At 41.9% G+C, this 25,386-nt stretch overlaps 8 protein-coding genes across 8 annotated transcripts; 5 read left to right on the top strand and 3 right to left on the bottom strand.

Annotated features, from left to right (window-relative positions):
• The first annotated feature begins 2 nt into the window (after positions 1–2).
• Positions 3–832, top strand: LOC122330845 (histone H2A). The gene has a single exon (XM_043228179.1). It carries the CDS (start codon positions 323–325, stop codon positions 707–709), a length of 387 nt encoding a protein of 128 aa, XP_043084114.1. The 5' UTR covers positions 3–322; the 3' UTR covers positions 710–832.
• A 2,355-nt stretch (positions 833–3,187) lies between these two features.
• Positions 3,188–17,375, top strand: kif15 (kinesin family member 15). Its single transcript, XM_043228058.1, has 35 exons — positions 3,188–3,321; positions 3,555–3,579; positions 4,325–4,508; positions 4,591–4,667; positions 4,746–4,783; positions 5,808–5,905; positions 6,182–6,361; positions 6,482–6,691; positions 6,955–7,080; positions 7,155–7,277; positions 7,351–7,483; positions 7,562–7,638; positions 8,172–8,369; positions 9,055–9,241; positions 9,436–9,577; positions 9,659–9,800; positions 9,881–10,063; positions 10,257–10,385; positions 10,458–10,563; positions 11,136–11,289; positions 11,602–11,752; positions 11,917–12,002; positions 12,142–12,220; positions 12,312–12,398; positions 12,529–12,633; positions 12,870–12,992; positions 13,067–13,213; positions 14,266–14,358; positions 14,460–14,624; positions 14,980–15,083; positions 15,168–15,231; positions 15,419–15,456; positions 15,874–16,021; positions 16,783–16,914; positions 17,107–17,375. The coding sequence occupies exons 1-35, from the start codon at positions 3,303–3,305 to the stop codon at positions 17,167–17,169; spliced, it is 4,116 nt and encodes a 1,371-aa protein (XP_043083993.1). The 5' UTR covers positions 3,188–3,302; the 3' UTR covers positions 17,170–17,375.
• Positions 17,376–18,260: 885 nt separating this feature from the next.
• On the bottom strand, positions 18,261–18,814 carry LOC122330837 (histone H3). Its single transcript, XM_043228171.1, has one exon. It carries the CDS (start codon positions 18,754–18,756, stop codon positions 18,346–18,348), a length of 411 nt encoding a protein of 136 aa, XP_043084106.1. The 5' UTR covers positions 18,757–18,814; the 3' UTR covers positions 18,261–18,345.
• Positions 18,815–19,419: 605 nt separating this feature from the next.
• LOC122330850 (histone H2A-like) lies at positions 19,420–19,846 on the bottom strand. Its single transcript, XM_043228185.1, has one exon. The coding sequence runs from the start codon at positions 19,828–19,830 to the stop codon at positions 19,444–19,446; it is 387 nt and encodes a 128-aa protein (XP_043084120.1). The 5' UTR covers positions 19,831–19,846; the 3' UTR covers positions 19,420–19,443.
• Positions 19,847–20,266: 420 nt separating this feature from the next.
• Positions 20,267–20,902, bottom strand: LOC122330870 (histone H1-like). The gene has a single exon (XM_043228205.1). The coding sequence runs from the start codon at positions 20,888–20,890 to the stop codon at positions 20,267–20,269; it is 624 nt and encodes a 207-aa protein (XP_043084140.1). The 5' UTR covers positions 20,891–20,902.
• A 1,134-nt stretch (positions 20,903–22,036) lies between these two features.
• LOC122331285 (histone H1-like) lies at positions 22,037–22,420 on the top strand. Its single transcript, XM_043228856.1, has one exon. It carries the CDS (start codon positions 22,037–22,039, stop codon positions 22,418–22,420), a length of 384 nt encoding a protein of 127 aa, XP_043084791.1.
• A 422-nt stretch (positions 22,421–22,842) lies between these two features.
• On the top strand, positions 22,843–23,269 carry LOC122330851 (histone H2A-like). The gene has a single exon (XM_043228186.1). It carries the CDS (start codon positions 22,859–22,861, stop codon positions 23,243–23,245), a length of 387 nt encoding a protein of 128 aa, XP_043084121.1. The 5' UTR covers positions 22,843–22,858; the 3' UTR covers positions 23,246–23,269.
• Positions 23,270–23,893: 624 nt separating this feature from the next.
• LOC122330832 (histone H3) lies at positions 23,894–24,918 on the top strand. Its single transcript, XM_043228166.1, has one exon. The coding sequence runs from the start codon at positions 23,947–23,949 to the stop codon at positions 24,355–24,357; it is 411 nt and encodes a 136-aa protein (XP_043084101.1). The 5' UTR covers positions 23,894–23,946; the 3' UTR covers positions 24,358–24,918.
• The last annotated feature ends 468 nt before the right edge of the window (positions 24,919–25,386 follow it).

The following is a 25,386-nucleotide window of genomic DNA, read 5'->3' as shown; positions in this document are numbered from 1 at the left end:
AAACCATGACATGTTTTAGACGAAACAAAGAAACACTTCATAATATTATATCAAAAGAAATTAGAACAACTTTCGTATTTCCTTTTAAATACTGAGGTTTCGCATGTCTATAATAAACCATCGCTCTGCTCAACCGTGAATGGAGAAACTGGCAAAAGGAGGAGGGGTTTAGGATTTGGAGGGCCAAGCAGTGATTGGTTTTCAATTGTCATCGACTCTAACCAATAGAAGAGGAGCACGCTCTCTTAAAAGCTGACTGTCGGGTTTCAGCACTATTATTTCTGTATCAGTTTGTACAACCGGTTAGTTTACAAATATTAACATGAGTGGACGAGGTAAAACCGGTGGTAAGGCCAGAGCAAAGGCTAAGACTCGCTCCTCTAGAGCAGGACTTCAGTTCCCGGTCGGTCGTGTTCACAGACTTCTCCGCAAAGGAAACTACGCCGAGCGCGTCGGTGCCGGTGCTCCGGTTTATCTGGCCGCTGTGCTCGAGTACCTGACCGCTGAGATCCTGGAGTTGGCCGGAAACGCCGCTCGGGACAACAAGAAGACCCGTATCATCCCCCGTCACCTGCAGCTGGCGGTGCGTAACGACGAGGAGCTGAACAAACTCCTGGGCGGAGTGACCATCGCTCAGGGCGGCGTGCTGCCCAACATCCAGGCCGTGCTGCTGCCCAAGAAGACCGAGAAACCCGCCAAGACCAAATAAGCGGAGTCACGACTCTTTTGTAATCCAAAGGCTCTTTTAAGAGCCACCCACTTTGTCTTTAAAAGGCAGGTTTTACACGGTGAAATAATTTTGTAATATGTAATGCTTATTGTGTTGTGTATTTGAAGTTAATATTACAACTTAAATAGAGTACACGTTTTTAGATCTGGTGTTTTCTATATTTTACTTTGAGAGAATGCGCTTTTAGTTATCTAATAATTTGGCCATGTTATAAATAACGTTTTGCAAAGTCATGATTGTTTATAAAGCCCCTTATTTTCAGATTACACAATGTAACCCGGTGAGCCAGTTATTTTATTTATTTTTTAAACCGTCAAAGCAATAAAATACACACAACCATAAAACTAAACAATAAATACCTTTTAATTAAAGTAATAAAGAAATATAAAGAGAAAAGCAAACAAAAATAACCAAATAAATAAATTTTTAAATGACAACTAAAATTAGAAAAATACACAAAACCTGTGAGCTGTTCTAATACACAAATGATGTGTAGATGTGCTTATTTTATGCAAGCTTTTTCCTGAATGTTGCATCTTTAAATACATTGGCCTGGTGCGAGGAATCGCTCAGGATTTCAAACATATTAATATGCACAAATTCACCAACTTCTTTGTCATCTGGTCCTCTTTCACCTTTTTAAGTACACCTGAGATTCTATGTGGAAAAAAAAACGCACACAGCAATGACACTGATGTAATCAAGCCTTATGATTATTTCACAGCAGCTCACAACACAGCACTGACTTCTTTGCTTCACACATGCACACGCTTGATAAACAACCTTCAGCTAGTCCAAAACGCAGCAGCCAGAGACCTTACTAGAACTAGGAAGTATATCACATTAGCCCGGTTCTGTCAACACTGCGCTGGCTCCCTATCAAACATCGGATAGATTTAAAAATCTTATTAATTACCTATAAAGCCCTGAATGGTTTAGCTCCTCAATGCTTGAGCGAGCTCTTATCACATTATAGTCCTGCACGTCCGCTGCGTTCTCAAAACTCTGGCCATTTGATAATACCTAGAATATCAAAATCAACTGCGGGCGGCAGATCGTTTTCCTATCTAGCACCTAAACTCTGGAACAATCTCCCTAACTCTGTTCGGGAAGCAGACACACTCTGCCAGTTTAAATCTAGATTAAAGACACATCTTTTTAACTTAGCCTACACATAACACACCAACACACTTTTATTATTCAAATCCGTTAAAGGATTTTTAGGCTGCATTAGATTTGCTGGAACCGGGAACACTACTCCTACAATACGATGTACTTGTGACATCGTAAAAAGAATGGCATCTACGTTAATATTAGTCTTGTTTCTTTCTTAATCTGTTTTCACAGTTTGTATCCAGACTAGATGGTGGATCAGCACCCAGAGATTATGTTCATCAGAGACCAGAACACCTAGATGCGCCCCGTGGACCAATCACCAGATCCTGATGCACACACACACACACTAAGTCATTTACACTACCTGACACAGCTGCGTTTAAAATTGAACTGGAAGTTAAGTGCTGGGCGTCCGGTCAGAGGAGAACTGACCCCAACTGAGTCTGGTTTCTCCCAAGGTTTTTTTTTCTCCATTCTGTCATGGATTGGGTTTTGGTTCTTTGCCGCTGTCGCCTGTGGCTTGCTTGGTTGGGGACACTTAACTTCTAGTGATTTAATGTCGAATTGATTACAGAGACCGTCTCTGCATTTAATAAGAAATTGGTCACTCTCGTCATTATACATCCCTGTCATTGTACTCTTCTGCCTTATACTGTACAGTGCTTTGATGCAACCTGTGTTGTTAAAATAGCGCTATATAAATAAAAATGATTGATTGAACCTCTGTTAACTGCCTGAACTGCACAACATTACTTACAGAAAAGTGGTCTTGAATTCCTCTTTTTTTTATTTATTTATTTAAGATGTCTGAGGACATTATAATTTACATTTCTGAGAGTCTCAATAGATTTTTCATTATGACATTATGCCTGTCTATTTTACAACTATAGACAAACAAGCTGTAGCAAGGAATACTGCAATATCTGTATACTATTCTTTTGCTGTGCAGTGTAGAGATACATAATATATTTTTATTTTATTTTATTTTTTTTTTTTGCATTTTGTTAACAAATTAGCAAATACAAATTCTCTGTTAATGTCTAAATTTAATTTTAACAGATGGTAGGGAAAAGTTAGGTAACTGGTTAAAATAACAATACATTTAAAATAAATATGCTGCCATCAAAATATGTATTTAGCCAAGAAACAAGTTTTATTTATTTATTTTTATTTATTTATTTATTTATTTATTTATCCCCCCTCTTATTGTCAGATAATGGCACTTGACTTTTTTTTTTTTTTTTTTTTTTTAAGAATAACAGTATACAATAGGGAAAATATCTTGAACAATGCGGATATTCAATGTAAGTGTTCCTTCTATTTCCAGAAGGTGGCAGTAATGCAGCATCCGGGGATGCGGGCTGCCGTTAAAACCCAAAGAACAAGAAAAAGAACGAGGCGCCAAAATTTGTGCTTATCCTTCTTGAACGAAGGGAGAGAGGAAATATAATGAATCATGAATCTAAAAGGCAAAGGTGAGGCTTCTGTTTTGCTCATGCTGCGATTTAACGTAATGTTTACGCATTGTATTATATCTAATGTCCGTGTTTTGTCACGTCTTTCACATCATAAACGAAAGATATTGGTTATTATTGAAGGGTAATGCTAACTTGTTTACTGTCAAGCTTTTGTTGTCGTTTATATTAGCGTATTATTTACTGTAGTTTTGTTTTTTAAACGGATTGCTCTGTTTATGGTTTCTGTGCAGGAATCGCTGAGTCAAACCCCAACAGGTAAGTTAACGTTAAATAAACAAACACAGCTAAATGACGCTAACGACATGGTTCGTATTTATAGCGGAACAGATAACTAGCATGTAGTTGACGTCTGTCTCGCAGAAACTAATTACTAGCCCTTTGTTCCACAAATATTCGCTAGTTAGCAAACATATAAAGTTGGCTAAACGAGTGTGCAGGTCATTCAACTTACACTCAGACCCAATAAATGAAATGTTTGTCGTCATTAACTCGCTTTCAATTTGGTGCAACCCTGTATGAGTTTTAAAAAAAAAAAGATATTTTGAGGAATATTGACGGTAACCATTACATTTTACAGTATAAAAAAAAAACAGTATCTTGAAATCAATGTCTACAGTAGTCAACATTTTAAAGTAGATCTGAACCTTCTGTGAAGAAGACAACTTAAAATAAAATACCACATTTCGTGTGTTTACTATTGTAATAACAATTATGCGTAATTGCATGCCTAAGCTTAAGCCAAACCTTAATCCTAACCACACAGTAAGTACATGTAGTTAGTTAATATTACTCGATACATAAATATGTAAATACACTGCAACAAAGACACTTAAAAAATAAATGCTTTTATTTACACTTCGTCAATTTTAAATGTTGACTGCTATATTTGGTTGGCAGATGTTTCGTTTAAAAGAAGAAAGGTACTCGTACAGGGTGAGGGTGGGTAAATAATGACAGAATGCGTGTATTTGTGAACTGTCCCTCCGAAATTCACCTTCAGTGATGGAGACGCCATCAAGGTGTTCGTGCGAGTTCGGCCGCTGACTCAAGGCACGGGGTTAACGACGGATGGCGATCACAGCCTGTGTTTGACCGTTAGCTCGCCACACACCGTCAGGCTTCATTGCAAACCGGAGCCTCGAACCTTCACCTACGACCACGTGGCCGACACGAACACAAACCAGGTGAGGCAGGGATTCAGAGGCGCGTTCTCTAATGAGATGATGGCTTGACTCATCTTCACAAACTGTTCTTTACGTCTCTCAGGAGGAGGTTTTCTCCTGTGTGGCTAAAAACATCGTGGAGTCGTGCATGAACGGATACAACGGGACCATTTTTGCCTAGTGAGTTCCTGTGTGGCTTTTAATCGAAACATTTTTGGAGTCGTGCCGTGTTCGAGATGCTGTGTGTTTGTGTTTCAGCGGACAGACGGGCTCAGGAAAGACCTTCACCATGTTGGGTAAGTGATTCAGTTTCTTATCTGCCAGGTCATGCAGTGTCTGATTACATTTTGAGAGCTATGTTGAGATAAAAAAAAAAAACATGCTTTTTTTTATCTACTGAAATTATATGGACAAAACTAGAGGCATTTGTTTAGAAAATTAGCTCAAATTTATTTTTCCGTTCTATTTTTTTAAGCGGTGTGCCATGGTGTACCATCCACTGTAATGCCTTTAATAAAATATTACATTTTTACAAAAAACTGTCATATGATATAGTGCCTTGATGACACATTTGTCAAACATTGAAAACATTGAATAAATTGCACTAATGTAGGACACATGGCATGTGAAGGCATTTAAATATGTCAAAGAAAGACGCTAAAATTATTACAAGCTGTACCTTTTAATACTGCATTGCATGTAATCTGAAATTTATTAATTTATTTTTTTGTGCATCTTACCTAATTTTAATATTATTAGCATTAATACATTTTATTATAATAATCACATAGTGTTCAAATTAGGATCTATAATATATTTTTGTTTTATTTATTTTTTTTCAACTTTAAAGCCTTTTTACGTTTTAAAAATATTTCCCTTCTGCTTCAGCAATGCTTTGCGAGACTCATTCGTGAAGGGAGTCTCAAAAATGGACACAATATTATTTTACTAAGTTAAATCGTTGGTATAACGTCTGTTAGAATGATAAAACATATTCATATTTTTTTTAAAAGATTTACACTGACGTAGGTAGTCAATGACAGTAGCTCTTTGGAAAAGGATAGAAAATGCCCTTCATTTGTGTTTGCACTGATAAATTCTGCTGCCTGCCATAAGTTTTATTGTAATTATTTTTTTAATATCGAGATATCATTTTGAGGCTCCCACCCCTATTACGAAGTATGCAGTTTCTCCGCTATGCATGAGGATTACTAACTTCAAGGAGTTGTTCATAAAAAAATTAAATTTAAAAAACATTGAAAATTGAGATGATTTTCCGTGGACATGAAGTCGGAGGCTGACGCTATATTTCGTGCGCAGGTCCCTCAGAGCTGGATAACTTTTCTGATGAGCTGCGCGGTGTGATTCCTCGAAGTTTCGAATACCTCTTCTTCCTCATCAACAAAGAGGTGGAACGGGTATGTGGGGTTTCCTTAAATGTAACGTTTCGGATGAACGTATATAACGTTGCATTAATTGTCTGTTTTTCTCTGGAGTGGGTATGTTTTGTGTAAAGGAAATGAGACTTCACCCAATATTTGAATTTGCCATTTACCCGCCGTTCAAATTTTTATTTCCGTTTACAGCTGCAATCCATATGTTTTTCCCATCTGCACCACCAACTTTAAAAATACGAAATCATTAATCGCAATTTAAAAATGATTGTTGACATGTTGATCTCTCTGCCTCTGCAGTCTGGTGGGACGAAGAGCTTCCTCTGCAAGTGCTCATTCATAGAGATCTACAATGAGCAGATTTATGACCTATTGGACAGCGTGTCTACCAGCCTGTTCCTGCGAGAGGACATCAAGAGGGGCGTCTTTGTAGAAGGAGCTGTGGAGAAATACGCAGCATCTGCCGCGGAGGCCTATCAGGTCTTCTCGTGTTTTTTTTTTTTTTTTTTTTTTAAACGTTAACAATAATTTTAAAATCTGCTCCTGGCTGCCGTTATATTTATTTGCACAGTTCTGTGCTTTATTTTTTTACGTGGGTAGGTGTTGTCGATGGGATGGAGGAACAGGCGAGTGGCGTCAACCTCGATGAACCGTGAGTCGTCTCGTTCGCATGCAGTGTTTACCATGACGCTGGAGTCGAAGGAGACCGGACAGGACGTGGTCAACATCAGAACCTCTCAGCTCAACCTGGTAGATCTTGCCGGCTCAGAGAGACAGAGGGACACGCATGCCGAGGGGTCACGGCTCAAGGTGCTTACACTGGAACATATCCCTGTCAAAATGACCTTTTAGTCTTGTCTGTGAAACTGGTTATAGTGTGGTAAAAGGACCAGGATCTTAAAAGTTGGGCTGTTTATAAACAATGCTAATTTAGACCCTTATTCGGCATTTAGTTGGTTAGATTCTATTCTAGTTTTAATAGTTTTAAAGGTAATGTGGCCAGACAACTGGAAAGTTAAATGCTCTGTATTATTAATTTACATTAAACCGTAACCTTTTAACTTGTGCTTTAGGAGGCGAGCAGCATAAACCGGTCCCTGATGTGTCTCGGTCAGGTGATCATGGCCCTGATGGATGTGTCGAATGGGAGGAACCGTCATATTTGTTATAGAGACTCTAAACTGACCTTCCTGCTGAGGGTGAGGGTTCTTCACGAAAGTGTCTATAAAAATGCATACGAAATGAGTCGTCTGATTGCTGTTCACGTGCTCAGGACTCTTTGGGCGGAAACGCTAAGACGTACATCATCGCTAATGTTCATCCCGGTTCCAAGTGCTTCGGAGAGACTCTCTCAACTCTGCAGTTCGCTCAGAGAGCCAAACTCATCAAAAATAAGGTTGAACGACACCAAATCATTAAATCGAACGCTCGCTGTCTTCTGAGGAGGCTAATCTGCGTGTTGTCTGTAGGCTATGGTGAATGAGGATACTCAGGGTAATGTCAGACAACTGCAAGCGGAAGTAAGAAAACTGAAGGAACAGCTCGCAAATGCTCTTTCACAAGCGGGCGTCACGCAGGTCACGCCGTCAGACCGGCAAACGGGTACATGCACGCGTTACTTTCTGTCTGGACATCATACGCATTCGTTTCTTGTTCTTTAAATTGGCGTTTGTGTTGCAGCACACTCTGAGGTGTCCTACAAGACTCAGTTCATTCAGGCCATGGGTTTCTGGAAGAAGGCGCAGGAGGAGAAGAAGGTGAATTAAATCAGTAAAATTTGAATTGACCTGGTTGTATTATGAGGCTTCGATCCAAACACCTCTGATCTTTCCAACGCTAAATCCTACCTGTTGCAAAATAGGAGGGATGGGGATGGGTCGATGACGTAGTTTTGATTCACTGTTCACATGCAGAGTGAAAACAAGCATTGCTGAAGGCGAGGAGGAGCTTATTGATAAGTGAAGAGATCGGAAAAATTCTGCAAAATAATCATGATGTGATCAAATATGGGCGCCTGCTAATGCGGCTAGGTCCTAGCTCTGGATAATGTGTTATCATAAGAGTCCTGTTAATGTTAAATGTTATCGCCGATACCAGTGTTTCATCAAACCCTTAATTAACACAATGTCTATAATCCATGATTTAAATATCGTAGTTATCATCAATACCGGTATATTGTGACACCCTTAATAAAAAAATGGGATACGATTGAACTAAAAAAAAAAAAAAACGTAAATATAATAGTGTTTCATATTTGAGTATTCTCCCTGTTCTTCTCCTTTGCTTCCAGGCTCTTCAGGGTAAAGTGTCTCAGCTGGAAGCTGCCTGGGCTCAGAAGGAGAAATTCATCCAGTCCAGCCGCATGATCCTGAAGTTCAGAGACGATCATATCGCTCAGCTGAAGAGAGAACTTCAGACAGGCCAGAGATCAGACCCTGATCCGCAGAACCAGCAGCTGCTGGAAGAGATATGTCTGCTTCGGGAGCAGGTAGACGATCTTAACTTATCGACATAGACAGTGGTTTATTTGACACTAGGGATGTTCATTTTAATCACTTAATTGTTAACCGACCAGTAAGAATTTTGACCGATTAATACAGTCTATTAAACAGTTTAAGAAATAAATGTATTTAAATTATTGATCTAAAAGGTTTGCTTCATTGAAAATACTCATAGCCTAGAGAGAAAAATATAAGATTATAATAAAAACTGCAAACAGGGCTATTTTAACCCTCATGTACTGTTCGAAAACGGGTAATTGCCTGTGCGTTTTTTTTAAGGTGTGGGTAAAGTATTACCAGAAAAGGTTTTAACAATGTCTGTCTTGCTTTCTTTAATGAGCTGTTGTTTCACATGCCCCTGTGGAACAGTGCTTAAGACACAAATGGTTTACAAGCTGGAGAAAATGTATTGCACCTTAAATAACTCTTGAAAGAGCTCTTTTCTACTCATTCTGAAAAACAGCAGAAGTCTGCTCCGGGTCCCTGTTCAATTGTGTTAACATTCAGCTACAGTGTTCACAATATTAAGGATAGCAATGCACTGATCTTACTGGGAAAATGACTCTGTCCTCTTGCATTATTGACAACTATTTCCATGTAGTGCTTTCATTATGTAAACAAAAACTACATTTATAAAGGCGATTTGACTACTTTAGATGTTTTTGTTGTTAGGTGGAGCACCACCCACGGATGACGCGCTATGCCGCGGAGAACTGTGCCCTGCGGGAGCAGGTCCGAGCGCTGCGTTCTCTGGACTCTGTGCGTTCCGCGGTCGAGACCAAGGTTCAGGCAGTAACCGCACTGGAAAAAACCTTCCTGCAACTGCTGGAGGCTCAGAGAACGGAGGAGAGCACAGGAGGTGACAATTTTAACTGTTAAAGTTCATTTAAATCGGACGTTAATAACTAGTTATTTCTATTTGCAAACTAGGGTAGACCACTGTTGCGTGAACCGATGCTATGAGTGTCGTGTGCATGTCAAGGTGTTGCCTGCATAAAAAAAAAAAAAAAAAAAGCAGATCACCTAAGTTACTGTTACTCTTTTTAATAATAGCTCTGCCCACCTACTCCACGCCTGTCACCATGGAGACACTCTCCTCAGTTTCTGTTGAGCGGATGAAGGTTCAGCTGCTGCAAAAGCAGTCAGAGCTCACAGCCACAATTCAAGCCTTCGAGGAGTACAAGGAGGTCAACAAGTACGTTCGTGTCACACCGATGTAACAAAATGCAACTTAAGAGCTTTTGGTGTAAGAGTTTAAACATTGTACTCCCTTTAGAAAGCAGCTGGATGAGCTGGAATCTGAGAAGCGCTACCTTGAGAAGTCCAACAATCATCTGGAGAAGATCCTAGAGGCCACTAAAGCCCACAGCAAACATGAAGTGTCTCAACTCAACAAGATTCACGCCGAGACCATAAAGGTATCAGAGAGATCAGACTTTTATGCGGTTCTGTTATAAATGATTTGGCGAGGAAACCTCTTATGGCTGCTGCTCTTCAGATTTTGACCACACCCACGAAAGCGTATAACCTGCGAAATCGACTGGTGCCGCTGTCTAGCCCAGAGCATCTGAACGGGCAGGACGACAATGTCGACGTTGATGACATCCAGAACGAACAGCCACCTCCTGAGATGAACGACCTCGCCTGTGAAGCACTCGCTGAAGAGCTCAAACAAGTGCAGGTGCTCTAAAAGGCTAACTGAAACAAACCTGATTTATTTCTAAATAATTCGGATTGTGTAGCCAAAAATATTTTCATAATCTTGCAGAACATTTTCAAATTTATTTATTGGTGCATTTAATGTTTTCTGATGTGCGCTTTCCTCTAGATAATGTCGTGGAGAATGTTTGAACTTTCTTTGGTTTGGCTATTAGGAACAGACTCTTCGTGTTCAGAGCCAGTTGGACGAGGAGGAAGCCAAGAACAGGAAGCTGCTTCAACAAATCGGCAAGCTGGAGGAACAGCTTACCACCACCACGGAGAAATCCAGTCGCACCGAGGAGGTGTGTTTTTTTTAGTAGCGTGTGTTGTTTCAGCTTCACTGGTTCAGGTTTGATGTTGCTCTCTGACAATAGATGTTTGGTGCCGAGCGACACTCACTGCTGGAAGAACAACAGCGTCTGCAGGAAAGGATCAGGACTTCGGAACAGCAGCTGGAAAATGAACAGAGAGACATGGATGGTGAGTCTTGAAAGGGTAGGGCCGGGCAACGTGGCCAAAAAGTTGATATCAGTTGATTTTGATCTAAATGTTTTTTTTTCTTTAAGGGCGGATTAGTGAAAGTGACGTTCGGGACCGTATTCACAAAATGCTTACTTTATCACTGAAAGTTCTAGCACATAGTTAATTATCCTAAAAATTTGTCACACTTAGTCTGATGCGTATTAAAGGAATAGCTCACCCGAAAATTAAAACTACAGCATGTTTTACTTGCCTTCAAGCCACCCTAGATGTATAAGATTTTCTTCTTTCAGACGATCACAGGTTTTAACAAATTTATCCTGGCTCTTCCAAGCTTGGTAATGCTCGTGGATGGCAGCCATGATCTTAAAGCTCCTTGAATCGGATATATAAACTTGCCTATACACCTTCAGGCGGTTATCGCATATCCTCTTCGTTACGCGCAAGGTCACAAATTTAGAATTTACATTTGTACGTTTTTCTCCTAAATCCGCATTTAAGCCATGGAATTGCTCGCTCCGGTCAGATTTAGCAGCCGATCTGAGCGATCCTGTTTCTTGTGACCTCCGCAGTGCTGCGGGTGGAGGTGCGAGATCTGCGTGTTGTCTTGCAGTCCTCTGATAAGGAGCTGGAGGCCACGCGGACAGAACTGCAGCGGCAGAAAGCAGAGCACGAGAAGGAGACCACCGATCTGATCAGCACACAGCTGCAGCTGGGCACCGTCAAGTATGTCGCACACACAACCACTTCTAGGACTCTCATAACACCGCATACACCTGAAATGGAGAAATTGAGTAAATGAACCGCAAAGATAAACGAGTAGCTCGAGATGAGATCTCCTCGATTACAAATTGTTATTTCGTATCGAGAGTTTGCAAATCGCCTGCATCCTATCCACAGGCTTGCCTTTTTTAGGTGAAATATTTCCGCTTCGTTTACAAAATGACAGACGATGGTTCTCGAAAAAATAGTGTAACCTATCTGTGCACAATACGTGTCTTTGAGTGACGCTCAGTGAGTCCCTGTATGTGGTCTCAGGCTTGAGTGGGAGCAGGTGCTGGAGAAGCAGCGTGTTCTTCAGGATACGTATGACACGCTGCAGGCCGAGTTTCAGTTTGAGCTGGATCAACACGCGCAGCAGATGGGGCTCAAGAGCAGGGAGTGCTCGGAAATGCAAGTCAAGATCAATGTCGGTATTTCTTCACGCTCTTGTGTAATGCGCCTGTTTGTATACCAGTGTTTCGAACGTGATTGGGCCGAATGGTTTTAAGTTAGATGTCTCGTTTCATTTCGTTGTGTGGTTGAAGGTCTAGCTGTTATCGGAGCACTGACTATATGGGTGTGGTTTTGCAGGAGTTGCTGCATGCTCTTCAGGAAGAGAAAGAGCAGAACAACAGTGTGAGATCCCAGCTGACCGCACACAGAGAGAGCGTGTCCAAGTGAGTGAGAGACGCATGCAAATACATATCAGACCCCCATTTATAATATCTAATACCAACATTAAATACATTTTAACAATAGTAGCTATATGCATTTGCATAGGCACCTATAGGTTTTGATATCGAGCGTGTATTTCAGGGAGCTTGTGCAGTCTGTTGAAGAGAATGCTTCCCTGAACAAACACATCACTGAGCTGACAAACAAAACTCAACAACAGGTATGCGTGTCTGTACAGTTTTAATCTTGTAGCTTTTTTCGTGACATTCTATTAGTGTTTTTGGTTCCGATGTGTGTGTTTGTGTGTGCAGAGCGACGAGATCGGTGCTCTACAGCAGAGTGTTTGTTCGTCCAACATGACGATCAACAGCCTCAAGCAGAAGATCGAACAGGACAAAGTGAGAGCGCTGTGCAGCAGAAATCGTTTCTCCCACTGAAACTAGCTTGTTGTGTACACAATCCGCATTGTTAAGAGCTATAGTGATTCATTGACTGATTAGTGAAAAGTGATTGATTTTGTTTGTGTAGGATGTGGTGCTGGAGTTGATGCAGGAGACCAGAGATCTTCGAAACGAAGTGGCTGAAAGAGATCAGACTGTGTGTTTGCTGCAAGGAGAGATCACTGACATCAGCGTGAGTATCTCTAAAGTAGCACAGACATATTTGTAGCAAAAGCCAACAGTACGTTGTATGGGTCAAAATTATCATCATATTTTTTTTTGTGGCAAAAATCACTAGGAATTAAAAGTCTGTGTAAAGTCGATATTAAGTGTATTTTTTTTGAGTTGGTTGTTTTCCAAATTCGAATCGGCCTTCTTACTCGGTGCTTTAGGAAGCTTGCATTGGTATGGTGAGCTTTGTTCCCACAGGGGAAATACAGCTGTGTTTGCACTGAGAAAGAGCAGATGAAGGAGAGCACGACACGGATGCAGAATGAACTGCAAGAGCTGCGAGAAGTTTCAGAGAGACGCCTCGCTTCTGACCGCATAGAGGTATGCGCGCCGCTGCGCGTGCGTTTTCGAGGTTTTGTCAAAAGCCTATACTAAAGTAAGTGTGCGTGTCACAGTTGGAGCTGCTCCAGGACGATCTGTCTTACGCTACAGAGGAGGTGGAGAGACTCAGTAAAGTGGTGGAGGAACAGGCTGCTTTACTGGAGAATTTACGGACCCTGAACACGGAGAAAGAGAACAATATAAACTCCCTGAAAGAACAGGTACTGGTCCTCCCGCCTTAAATTCATGCTACGACTTTTAAATCAAATATGAAATAGTATAGAGTAGGGATGCACCGTATTAGATTTTTACTGATATCCAATTTAAAAAAATTGCCAACGCTGATATAAGATTTTAATCTGATTCATAATATAAATTAGCTCTTTAATTAATATTTTGGGACTTTCATGAAATGTATAGAATACACTGTTGGCTAATCTGTCCGGTGTTTAGCACAATTAAAGGTATCTTACCAGTTCGGTTTATTTTATGATCAGCAAAATAATCACAAATCGGTATCCACTTAGTTTATCGGAGTAGCGCAGATCTTTAAAATACACCACACACACACGACAACGACTCTTAATAATGAAAGGTTTATTGAACTGTACTTCTACCAACGTGACTAAGCTAAGTTTGTGGAGCTCTTCGATGGAGGGAAGGCTTCTTCTTTTCATTCTTGCCTTCTCTCCCGAAGTTTTAAGCAGCTGATTTGGACTTGCCCCGAGGAGTGCTTGTCCCGGTTCGGCTCCTTTTCCGTGCATAAATTACTGTACGTTAACACCGAGTTTCTGTCCCATCTGGAGATAGTATCTCTGCGATGTCCTATACTTTTATGGAACATTTCCTAACAATAAAATAACAAACGAGCATTCATACCATGACATGGCAAATGTCACCAAGCTTTCATTTGACACCGAACATTTCACATTTTCTAGCGCTCATTTCAATTGCGATCTATCACGTAATTACACACAGATTAAAATGGCAGTTTTCGTGCCGATTCATGCCGAGAGGGGTAACAACCTTAACCTCGGCATCCCTGATTGGTCCTACAACTGATAGACAATCTAAAGCAAAAGAGTTCATGGACTCCTAGTCTGAAGCTAAAAAAAAAATCGGTGTCTGCGACCAGCGTTTTCTATGAAATATATCAGCTAAAATCTACAGACTTCGGGCGTCTTTCGTTAACTCGTCCAGACTGTAAACGCGGGCAGTTATGTAGTCTACTATTAAATAATATAACGATGTCTATGTGTGCACACGTTACCAGGTGGAACAGCTGAATGAGGAGATTAAACCTCTGAGAGTGAGAGAGTCTGTCCGTCAACCTCCAGAAGCCGCCACTCCCAAAGGAAAAACACAGGTGTTTGCGCGTGTCATCTGAACGGTGTTTGTCTGAGTTGTGCCCAGATGTGAGCTGAACCTGAAAAAAAATCTGTAACGTGACCGTTTGTCTGTTTTCAGACACCGCAGACCCCGTGTGGCTTCGGCTCGAGTCTGTCTCAGGTGCTGGAGTGTCAGGAGAGAGAGCTGGAGAGCCGACGCTCCTCCATGATCACCATGGAGGTTCTGCTGAAAGAACTAAATGCAGAACGCACAGCTAAGAACCAAGAGATCGACAGATTAAAGGTGACTCACTTTATCTGGTATCTGTTGTGTTCAGAGCAACCATCCGCATGTTTCGTAACCGTGAGATGAAATTTTTCTTGCTAATCTTTTTAATGAGAAGAAATCACGGGCAAAAAAGGTTGATGTTCTAACAATTTTGGCTGCCACTGTGTATATGTGAACCTTGCAACTTATTAAATCAATAAATGCATGGTTTGGTTATTATACTTATTCATTGTGTGTGTGTATATATATATATATATGTATATGTATTGTGTTGGTTTTCCTTGCAGTGCCCCCAAAATATTATGCTTTTGAGGTGTTTTTATTAAGTTACTGTGAGATTCACTCAAACATTTTGCCTGTACATCTCTAGGCCCAGTTGAATGAAAAAGAGATCGTGCGAATGGAGATTCAGACGCTGCTGGACAAGTTTTACACCGTCCAAAATCAACACAAACCGAGTGGCAGTGCGCAAGAGTAAGACTAATTTAATTCACTCGTACACTTCTCCATACACGTGTGTTCTTTCCATGCTATTAAACAATTTATTTATATCTATAGAGATATGAGGGAGGCCATACACGTTTCTGTTTTGAGAGAACTACAAGAGGAGAAGAAAATAAAAGTGAGTTAAGGCGAGATCTAAAGTCTTTGAGGAAGAAAAGTCATTAATTTCCCCCTGTTACATTAAGAGCGACTGCAATGAAGCCAAATTATCCAAAGCATTTCATAACTTCACTTTTTATTCATAAGTTGAAGAATGTGATATTAGAAATGGATTTATGCTTTTTTTTTTTTTTTTTTTTTCCCAGAACTCCCTAATGACACAGCTAGCTGATGCTCATACAGAGTAAGTGACCTCATACAGAATAATTTTTATTTTAATTGTTTTTAAATTATAAAGCTGAATGAAAAGCATTTTATTTGTGGTTGAAACCCAATGCTACTTTTGGACCTGTTTGGACCGCTTTTGCGTTTTCTTTGATCGGACGTCTATGCGATCACAAAAAGGCCAGGTCTAAATGGCCTCTAAAAGCTGATTCCCAGCACATTCCAGACGAGGTAAAAAGCTTGGTTCTTGAAGCCACGTATGTGAATTTTTACTCCTACCAAAACGGACCAAAAAGTGCAAGAACATGCTATAGCTACCAGCTCTTTGTAGCAGCTCTCCATTCAATGTTGTGCATTTAAATGTATGAATTGCGATTGAAAGTCCTATTACACACTAACTACACATTAATGCTATTAAACCGTTTGTGTGTTACAGTCTGCAGCGCAAGGATGTCACTCTTGTTCAGTCTCAGACGTGTGTGCAGGAGCTGACCACAGAGCTTAGGAACCGCTGCCTGGAGCTCCGGGATCTGCGGGAGAAAGACCTTCAGCAGGAGAAACAGCAGCAGGTCAGAGAGAAAGCAGTGAGATTCATCTTTCTTTTTCTTTTTTGAATGACAGAATGACATGAATGACAGAGTCTGGCGTGAATGAACTTGACTGACCTGCAGTCCTGACCAATGAATTTGATGCTGGATGAGAAGGCCTGGCTCTCAGTGTCTGACCTCACAAATGCGTTTCTAGAAGAATGGTCAGAAATTCCCATAAACACACTCCTAAAACTTGCGGGCAGCCTTCCCTGAAGAGTTGAAGCTGTTATAGCTGCAAAGGGTGGACCGACGTCATATTAAATCCTATGGATTAGGAATGGGATGTCATTTAAAATTATCTGAGCCGTTACAAACTGCATGAAAGGTAAATGAAAAATTGGAAATTTTTTGCAGGATGTTTCAAGTTGAAACAAAAGAAAGAGTTGATTCTTAAGCAACAAGAATGCTGCTCTTAACCAATGGTTCAGACAACCACTAAAATCTCCAAATTTTGCTAGGTTTTGCCGGTGTTGGGGAAATGCTATGCTAGATAAATGCATTTCTGTTATGGGCAAGATCTCCCTGCACATCGGATGCGTTTTTATGTGGCCCTCTTACTCTAGAACTAATATTGTCAAGGCACCAACAAGTTCTGTGTTTGGTACTGAGATCGCTAATAAAAATCAGAGCTGTTAAAACACACACATTCTTTAAGGACTAAAAAAAACCATCTCAATATTTGCGGTTTAAGACCTCATCGTTACAGTTTAGGTTATATCTTCGTCCTTCATTTTAACCGAAGCGGTCTTTTGCAGGAAATCGAGGTTCTGAGAAAGCAGGTGGACCATCTGACCGAGGAGAATGGAAAACTGTTGGGTCATCAGAACCCCAAGCAGAAGATTGAGTACCTGGTCAAACTGAAAAAGGAGATCACCAAACTACAGGAGGTCAGTATGAATATACAATCTTTGATTTTAAACGTGCACAACCTTTTTTCACAATCAGCCAATCAGCCATCAAAGGCAAATTAAAGGTTGAAATTGTTTCGGTTTGCATGTCTGCCATAGACCTACTGCACAATGTTAGCTAAGTTGCACTCCAAAACATTTTACAAAATAAAACTTTTTTTTTTTTTTCAGGAGAATGGCAAACTCAGGCAGTGCCTTCACATGGAAGAAAGTCCTAACAACACAAGCCTATAACATGCTCATCCTGAATACGCTTGACCTTCAAACTAAATGATTAGATTGCATCATTTTTTTTATTGTTTTAAAAATCAGACAAACCCAACTGTTTCTTTGTTTGATGGTTCACTTCTATTTCCTATTCTAAATGTTAGCTCGTTGTATGCAATGCATTAATTGTAATTATTTTTTTAAGAAATTAAAGCTACTCTTAAAAAAAAAAAGTGTACATACTATTTTCGATGAGACGTAAGTGTTTGTGTGTGATAGAAACTAGGGACACTGCCGAACCCGAAGCCGTACAAAGTGTACAAGTGTCCATGGCGGTGACGGTCTTTTTCTTGGCGTGCTCGGTGTAGGTCACTGCATTACGAATCGCATTCTCCAGAAATACCTTTAACACACCAGAGAGAGAGAGAGACCGAATCTACAAGAAACATGCTTTCCATCTTAAGGGATATGGGTTGTAAACAATTTGGGAGAAAACACAACTGGAATGGACAGGTATGTGTGGCGGAAGGGTAGTTTTTAACAGCAAACGTTTAACTCGCACTGTTTTCACACAATATCTATACAAACCCTGTCGATCACTTCAACAACCTGTACATTTTATACTGCAGTCGTAAATGTACCCATTCGGTCTAACTGTCAAGTAACTGGTGCCACATAGTACTGTTCTTACTGAGCTGTAAGATATCTACATTATTGCATAGAATTTCCTATATAATAATTGAGACATTACAGCTTGGTAGCAAAAGGGTGATACTAAGAAATGGTACTGACCTTTTCTGTTAAGGCCTGATTTTTTTCTGCTGCACTAACTGGAGCCATCTAACTGCAACCTTTAAAAATGTGAATGTCTCAGGTCCCCCATAAATAAACACCTATTGTAATAAAATAAACATTTTTAAATTGCACTTCACGATTTATATACACATGTTCCGTGTTTTTGTTTGTTTTAATTGTATAAACAACAAAGGCGATTATACACGCTTCTTTATCAATTGTTACTTTTGCCTGTATGTGTTCACGCGAGAGGCTTTCTAATAATGGGGAAGCCAAACGAATAACAGACCCAGACAAACCTTCTCAACTTTCTAGGCGTCATATTCCGCGTTACATGGGGAAACTCTCTTTCAGTGTAAATTTAGTGGCTCTTAAAAGAGCCTTTGTGTTTAAGATGAAGCGTTGGGTTTAAGCGCGCTCTCCACGGATGCGGCGGGCCAGCTGGATGTCTTTGGGCATGATGGTGACTCTCTTGGCGTGGATGGCGCACAGGTTGGTGTCCTCAAACAGACCGACCAAATAAGCCTCGCTGGCCTCCTGCAGGGCCATGACAGCGGAGCTCTGGAAGCGCAGGTCCGTCTTGAAGTCCTGAGCGATTTCTCGCACCAGACGCTGGAAGGGCAGCTTGCGGATCAGCAGCTCGGTGGACTTCTGATAGCGACGGATCTCTCTCAGAGCCACGGTGCCGGGCCGGTAACGATGAGGCTTCTTGACTCCGCCGGTAGCCGGAGCGCTCTTACGGGCGGCTTTGGTGGCGAGCTGCTTCCTCGGGGCTTTACCACCGGTGGACTTACGAGCGGTCTGCTTGGTTCTTGCCATCGCTGAAAAGTACTACTTTCTATAGACGTAGAGAATACTACTTGGTGCTCAACGTTTGCTTTTAAAGCATCATACCGCCACGCGCTTATGGCGTCATAAATGTGTAGAGGCTTGTGATTGGCTGGGGTGTGACGTCTGCGCATGACTACTAGCCAATGATTGCGTAGTTATTGTTTTCAAGCGCGGCTGTTTGGGTTTCCCGCTCAAAGTGCTTTGCTCTGTTAGGTTTCTTTTGTTTTATATTCTTATGTATTTTATTATTTTACGTTTCTTATATTGTACTTGTTGTATACGTCAAACATCCCCCACCACACACATTTTTTACAGCGATGTTTCCCTTGCTGAAACCCCCCAACGCAAAGGGAAATGTAAGTTTAATAGTTATAATGGGAATTGTATCGGTGTGAAAGTATAAAATGGAGTCTATTGGCATATTATGGATTATGCTGATGGAACGTTAAATCCATTTTTAAAGCAGGATCCCTTGCTCATGAAGCGTTCAATTCTTAAGTAATGTTTTAAAAGAAATCATTCTCAGCTTCTGTGAGCAGCGGCCGTTCATTTGGTAAATGTTAGCAAACGTGATCTCATTATCGATTAAACAAATTACCAAGAAAACGCTCTTAGGCAGACAAAATAAGTGGCTCTTAAAAGAGCCTTTGGATTACAAAAGAGTTGTGACTCCGCTTATTTGGTCTTGGCGGGTTTCTCGGTCTTCTTGGGCAGCAGCACGGCCTGGATGTTGGGCAGCACGCCGCCCTGAGCGATGGTCACTCCGCCCAGGAGTTTGTTCAGCTCCTCGTCGTTACGCACCGCCAGCTGCAGGTGACGGGGGATGATACGGGTCTTCTTGTTGTCCCGAGCGGCGTTTCCGGCCAACTCCAGGATCTCAGCGGTCAGGTACTCGAGCACAGCGGCCAGATAAACCGGAGCACCGGCACCGACGCGCTGGGCATAATTTCCTTTGCGGAGAAGCCTGTGAACACGACCGACGGGGAACTGAAGTCCCGCTCTGGAGGAGCGAGTCTTAGCCTTTGCTCTGGCTTTACCACCGGTTTTGCCTCTTCCACTCATTGTTGATAATACACACGTCCACAAATTCGCAACGATAAGTCTGTCGCTTCAGCTCTACTGTTTTAAAACGAGCCTGTCAGTCGCCCATTGGTGTAGAGCGGTGTAAGATTTTAAACCAATCAACGAAATTCCTCCAACATCCACTGCCAAAGCCACACCTCCACAACAGGCATTCAGATTTGGCTGCGTCTGTGACGGAAAACAGATTGTGATGGGAGGTTGAATACGTAAAAATAGGCAAAATATTTGTTTCATCTAACTCAGATTAGATCAGTGATTAATAGATGTGAATAACATTTTTTTTAAAATCCAGTCAACACTGTATGTCAACACTCAAACACTAATAATTTACTTTCAAACTGCGGTTTTTTTGCTCTTTCTTTTGAGTCATTGGGTGGCTCTGAAAAGAGCCATTGAGAAATGAAACGGTAAATATTTATTTCTTTTTGGGGGCTGCCTTTTTAGGCTTGGCAGCTTTAGGCTTAGCCGCCTTGGGTTTGACAGGCTTCGTCTTTTTGGGGCTCTTGGCCGCTTTCTTGGGCGCTGCCGGCTTCTTTGCCTTCTTGGGGCTCTTCGTCGCCTTCTTAGCGGCTGCAGCGGCGGGTTTCTTGGCCTTCTTGGGTGATTTCTTGGCGGCGGGCTTCTTTGCCGCCGCGCTCTTGGGCTTCTTGGCAGCAGCGGGTTTCTTAGCCGCGGGCTTCTTGGCTTTAGGAGCCGCTTTCTTGACGGGCTTCTTCTTGGTCTCGGCTGGCTTCTTGTTGAGCTTGAAGGAGCCGGAGGCGCCGGTCCCTTTGACCTGCGCTAGAGTGCCTTTAGTCACCAGGCTCTTGATGGCGAGCTTGACGCGGGAGTTGTTCTTCTCCACGTCGTAGCCGCCCGCAGAAAGAGCCTTCTTCAGCGCGGCGAGGGACACGCCGCTCCTCTCCTTGGACGCGGACACGGCTTTGACGATCAGCTCGCTGACGCCTGGACCTGTTTTCTTGGCTTTGGCAGCGGACTTCTTCTTGGGCGCCTTGGCCGGCGGTGCGGCAGCTGCCGGTGCTGGAGCGGTTTCTGCCATTTTCCCGAGCGGATTTAGTCTTTCAAACAGAGTTGACATATGAGAACCTTATAGACTCAACCCGCCCGATCGGTGTCTGCGCGCTTCTGCGAACCTCTCGTGCTTGTGTTTTCTTCTCCCACATTGAAGGGTAAAACTCGAGTGGTAAAACAGTTTGGCGCGGTAAAAAATAATCGAACACAAAGTAGAGGTTCTTGGTTTTCTTTGGAGACTAAAACGCGCGACGAGGAAATGTTTGTTTCGCCCCGGTCCGTTCAAACTCAAGACAAGCATCAGCCACGGAACAAAGCCGCGTGCAAATCTAATGCCTTGTTTAAGTGAAAATATGACATGCCATTAAAATCGTCCTCCGTGTGTTTTAGAAACGCTTTGAAAACGAATTGAATTAAATGAGATTCAGTGAAATGCTCGTGCAGTGTTTCGTATAGCTGTTGTTTTGAACAGCTTGAAAGCACAAACATGCGGAAGCTTCCATTCTGTGACTCTTGTTTAGTCAGCAGACGACCTGTAATAACACTTTTGCAGTATCTGTGCTTTGCTTACATTGTCATTTTTACAGGTGTTTTCCTGGAAAAATGTAACTTCACTACATTTTGAAAGATACATATCGTACTTTTCACTCCACTGCATTTAAGGTTCTCGAAGTAAAACGTCTTTGCGGGTGATTAATTTATTATTATTATTATTATTATTCATTGCCATCAACAAATCTGTTCGTTTAGCCAACATTCACAGTAAATTCATATAAACTCTAAGAAAGCATATTTTCATGGCCACAAAAGAGTTTGGTTGCTATATACACTCTCAAAACAGATTTGTTAAAAATAACACAACCTGTGTTATATCTTAACACATCTGTGTGTCTAGTTAAGGACAACACATTTTGTTACTTTTAACTCAGTGTGTTATTATTCTTAACACAGGGAGTGTGTTAAATTTTTTAACACACTTATGTGTCATAAATCACACAATGTGTGTCATAAATGTGCTATTTTTGACCATTTAAAATGAATGCAATACAAAATGTATTAATACATTTATTAAAGCTTCATGTCATCATATTCACATGTCATCGGAATTGCATACAGACATTTTTAAACAATTTTATATTTTGGATTCACAAATAGGTTTTCTTTGCAAGAAATTATGCGAAGTGGTTTTATATCAGCAGCATTGCTCAAATTTAAAAACTTTGTATTCAAGCTCAACAAGAAGCCAGCCGAGACCAAGAAGAAGCCCGTCAAGAAAGCGGCTCCTAAAGCCAAGAAGCCCGCGGCTAAGAAACCCGCTGCTGCCAAGAAGCCCAAGAGCGCGGCGGCAAAGAAGCCCGCCGCCAAGAAATCACCCAAGAAGGCCAAGAAACCCGCCGCTGCAGCCGCTAAGAAGGCGACGAAGAGCCCCAAGAAGGCAAAGAAGCCGGCAGCGCCCAAGAAAGCGGCCAAGAGCCCCAAAAAGACGAAGCCTGTCAAACCCAAGGCGGCTAAGCCTAAAGCTGCCAAGCCTAAAAAGGCAGCCCCCAAAAAGAAATAAATATTTACCGTTTCATTTCTCAATGGCTCTTTTCAGAGCCACCCAATGACTCCAAAGAAAGAGCAAAAAAACCGCAGTTTGAAAGTAAATTATTAGTGTTTGAGTGTTGACATACAGTGTTGACTGGATTTTAAAAAAAATGTTATTCACATCTATTAATCACTGATCTAATCTGAGTTAGATGAAACAAATATTTTGCCTATTTTTACGTATTCAACCTCCCATCACAATCTGTTTTCCGTCACAGACGCAGCCAAATCTGAATGCCTGTTGTGGAGGTGTGGCTTTGGCAGTGGATGTTGGAGGGAATTTCGTTGATTGGTTTAAAATCTTACACCGCTCTACACCAATGGGCGACTGACAGGCTCGTTTTTAAAACAGTAGAGCTGAAGCGACAGACTTATCGTTGCGAATTTGTGGACGTGTGTATTATCAACAATGAGTGGAAGAGGCAAAACCGGTGGTAAAGCCAGAGCAAAGGCTAAGACTCGCTCCTCCAGAGCGGGACTTCAGTTCCCCGTCGGTCGTGTTCACAGGCTTCTCCGCAAAGGAAATTATGCCCAGCGCGTCGGTGCCGGTGCTCCGGTTTATCTGGCCGCTGTGCTCGAGTACCTGACCGCTGAGATCCTGGAGTTGGCCGGAAACGCCGCTCGGGACAACAAGAAGACCCGTATCATCCCCCGTCACCTGCAGCTGGCGGTGCGTAACGACGAGGAGCTGAACAAACTCCTGGGCGGAGTGACCATCGCTCAGGGCGGCGTGCTGCCCAACATCCAGGCCGTGCTGCTGCCCAAGAAGACCGAGAAACCCGCCAAGACCAAATAAGCGGAGTCACAACTCTTTTGTAATCCAAAGGCTCTTTTAAGAGCCACTTATTTTGTCTGCCTAAGAGCGTTTTCTTGGTAATTTGTTTAATCGATAATGAGATCACGTTTGCTAACATTTACCAAATGAACGGCCGCTGCTGGGAGCGCTCACAGAAGCTGAGAATGATTTCTTTTAAAACATTACTTAAGAATTGAACGCTTCATGAGCAAGGGATCCTGCTTTAAAAATGGATTTAACGTTCCATCAGCATAATCCATAATATGCCAATAGACTCCATTTTATACTTTCACTCAAAACCGATACAATTCCCATTATAACTATTAAACTTACATTTCCCTTTGCGTTGGGGGGTTTCAGCAAGGGAAACATCGCTGTAAAAAATGTGTGTGGTGGGGGATGTTTGACGTATACAACAAGTACAATATAAGAAACGTAAAATAATAAAATACATAAGAATATAAAACAAAAGAAACCTAACAGAGCAAAGCACTTTGAGCGGGAAACCCAAACAGCCGCGCTTGAAAACAATAACTACGCAATCATTGGCTAGCAGTCATGCGCAGACGTCACACCCCAGCCAATCACAAGCCTCTACACATTTATGACGCCATAAGCGCGTGGCGGTATGATGCTTTAAAAGCAAACGTTGAGCACCAAGTAGTATTCTCTACGTCTATAGAAAGTAGTACTTTTCAGCGATGGCAAGAACCAAGCAGACCGCTCGTAAGTCCACCGGTGGTAAAGCCCCGAGGAAGCAGCTCGCCACCAAAGCCGCCCGTAAGAGCGCTCCGGCTACCGGCGGAGTCAAGAAGCCTCATCGTTACAGGCCCGGCACCGTGGCTCTGAGAGAGATCCGTCGCTATCAGAAGTCCACCGAGCTGCTGATCCGCAAGCTGCCCTTCCAGCGTCTGGTGCGAGAAATCGCTCAGGACTTCAAGACGGACCTGCGCTTCCAGAGCTCCGCTGTCATGGCCCTGCAGGAGGCCAGCGAGGCTTATTTGGTCGGTCTGTTTGAGGACACCAACCTGTGCGCCATCCACGCCAAGAGAGTCACCATCATGCCCAAAGACATCCAGCTGGCCCGCCGCATCCGTGGAGAGCGCGCTTAAACCCAACGCTTCATCTTAAACACAAAGGCTCTTTTAAGAGCCACTAAATTTACACTGAAAGAGAGTTTCCCCATGTAACGCGGAATATGACGGCTAGAAAGTTGAGAAGGTTTGTCTGGGTCTGTTATTTAGCTTTCCCATTGCTAGAAAATGTGAAGGGGCGCGCGATGGGTTTCAGTTACTGTGTCAGGCTCCTGTAACGATTTGGTAAAAGGGCTGACTGGCGCATATCGTGTTATTCTTTTGTTTTCATCGTCTTGGAGGAGAGTTGTAAACGTGTCTGGAAGAGGCAAAGGTGGGAAAGTAGGCGCAAAGCGTCGTCGTAAAGCGACAGGGATGCACTTTGTACGGCTTCGGATGTTAAATGCGTTTGTATTATTTAAAACCCAACGGCTCTTTCAAGAGCCATCCACGCTGTCACAAAGGGTAGATCTAGATATGTTGTTTTATTTTTCATGTAACCTAAAGTTGTTAGTGTCTACTGTATGCAGCATGTAAACCGAAACTGGATGGAACCGATTACTTCTCAAAAGTTAGGGTTTCTTTCGAAGACACGGAATGATGTTTTATAAGTTAACAATCACATGGTAATTGCATTAAAGTTGAAGTGAAACTGACAGGACAACACAGAAAACTTGTTTTAATCGTCATTGCTTTCCCAGTTTTCTGAATGAAGCTATTGAGCGTTTTATGATAACAAATAAGCTTTATGATATTTGAGACCACTTTGCTTTATACAAATAAAACAAACAGCAAGAATTGCAAAAGGAAACAGTCATATGAAGTCACCTGTGATTGGCGATTGTGATGCTTTGAATTGTCCAATCACGTATGAGTTAATTGGATTTCAAAAACATTGTTGCAGTCATGTATTTCAATGGTATCAAAGGTAAGATGTTCCACTTAAATATGATCTTTATTTAATGCTTTAAACCCATATCTCTCTAAATGTTATATGTCAGTCACTAGCATGCACTTTAGTGCCGAATTATTCCTGGGTGCTATAGCTCTTCATCTTTATTGTGCATT

Source organism: Puntigrus tetrazona, chromosome 25, assembly GCF_018831695.1.
Source record: "Puntigrus tetrazona isolate hp1 chromosome 25, ASM1883169v1, whole genome shotgun sequence".
In the NCBI taxonomy this organism is placed as follows: domain Eukaryota; kingdom Metazoa; phylum Chordata; class Actinopteri; order Cypriniformes; family Cyprinidae; genus Puntigrus; species Puntigrus tetrazona.
This window is presented reverse-complemented; position numbering and strand designations above follow the sequence as displayed.

Excerpts from the sequence above, each read along its gene's own strand:
- LOC122330845 (XM_043228179.1), top strand. The coding sequence starts at position 323 with ATGAGTGGACGAGGTAAAACCGGTGGTAAGGCCAGAGCAAAGGCTAAG.
- kif15 (XM_043228058.1), top strand. Across the intron at positions 5,906-6,181 it reads TCAACAAAGAGGTGGAACGG|TCTGGTGGGACGAAGAGCTT; the intron begins GTATGTGGGGTT and ends CTGCCTCTGCAG. Across the intron at positions 9,801-9,880 it reads TTCACGCCGAGACCATAAAG|ATTTTGACCACACCCACGAA; the intron begins GTATCAGAGAGA and ends GCTGCTCTTCAG.
- LOC122330837 (XM_043228171.1), bottom strand. The coding sequence starts at position 18,756 with ATGGCAAGAACCAAGCAGACCGCTCGTAAGTCCACCGGTGGTAAAGCC.
- LOC122330850 (XM_043228185.1), bottom strand. The coding sequence starts at position 19,830 with ATGAGTGGAAGAGGCAAAACCGGTGGTAAAGCCAGAGCAAAGGCTAAG.
- LOC122330870 (XM_043228205.1), bottom strand. The coding sequence starts at position 20,890 with ATGGCAGAAACCGCTCCAGCACCGGCAGCTGCCGCACCGCCGGCCAAG.
- LOC122331285 (XM_043228856.1), top strand. The coding sequence starts at position 22,037 with ATGCGAAGTGGTTTTATATCAGCAGCATTGCTCAAATTTAAAAACTTT.
- LOC122330851 (XM_043228186.1), top strand. The coding sequence starts at position 22,859 with ATGAGTGGAAGAGGCAAAACCGGTGGTAAAGCCAGAGCAAAGGCTAAG.
- LOC122330832 (XM_043228166.1), top strand. The coding sequence starts at position 23,947 with ATGGCAAGAACCAAGCAGACCGCTCGTAAGTCCACCGGTGGTAAAGCC.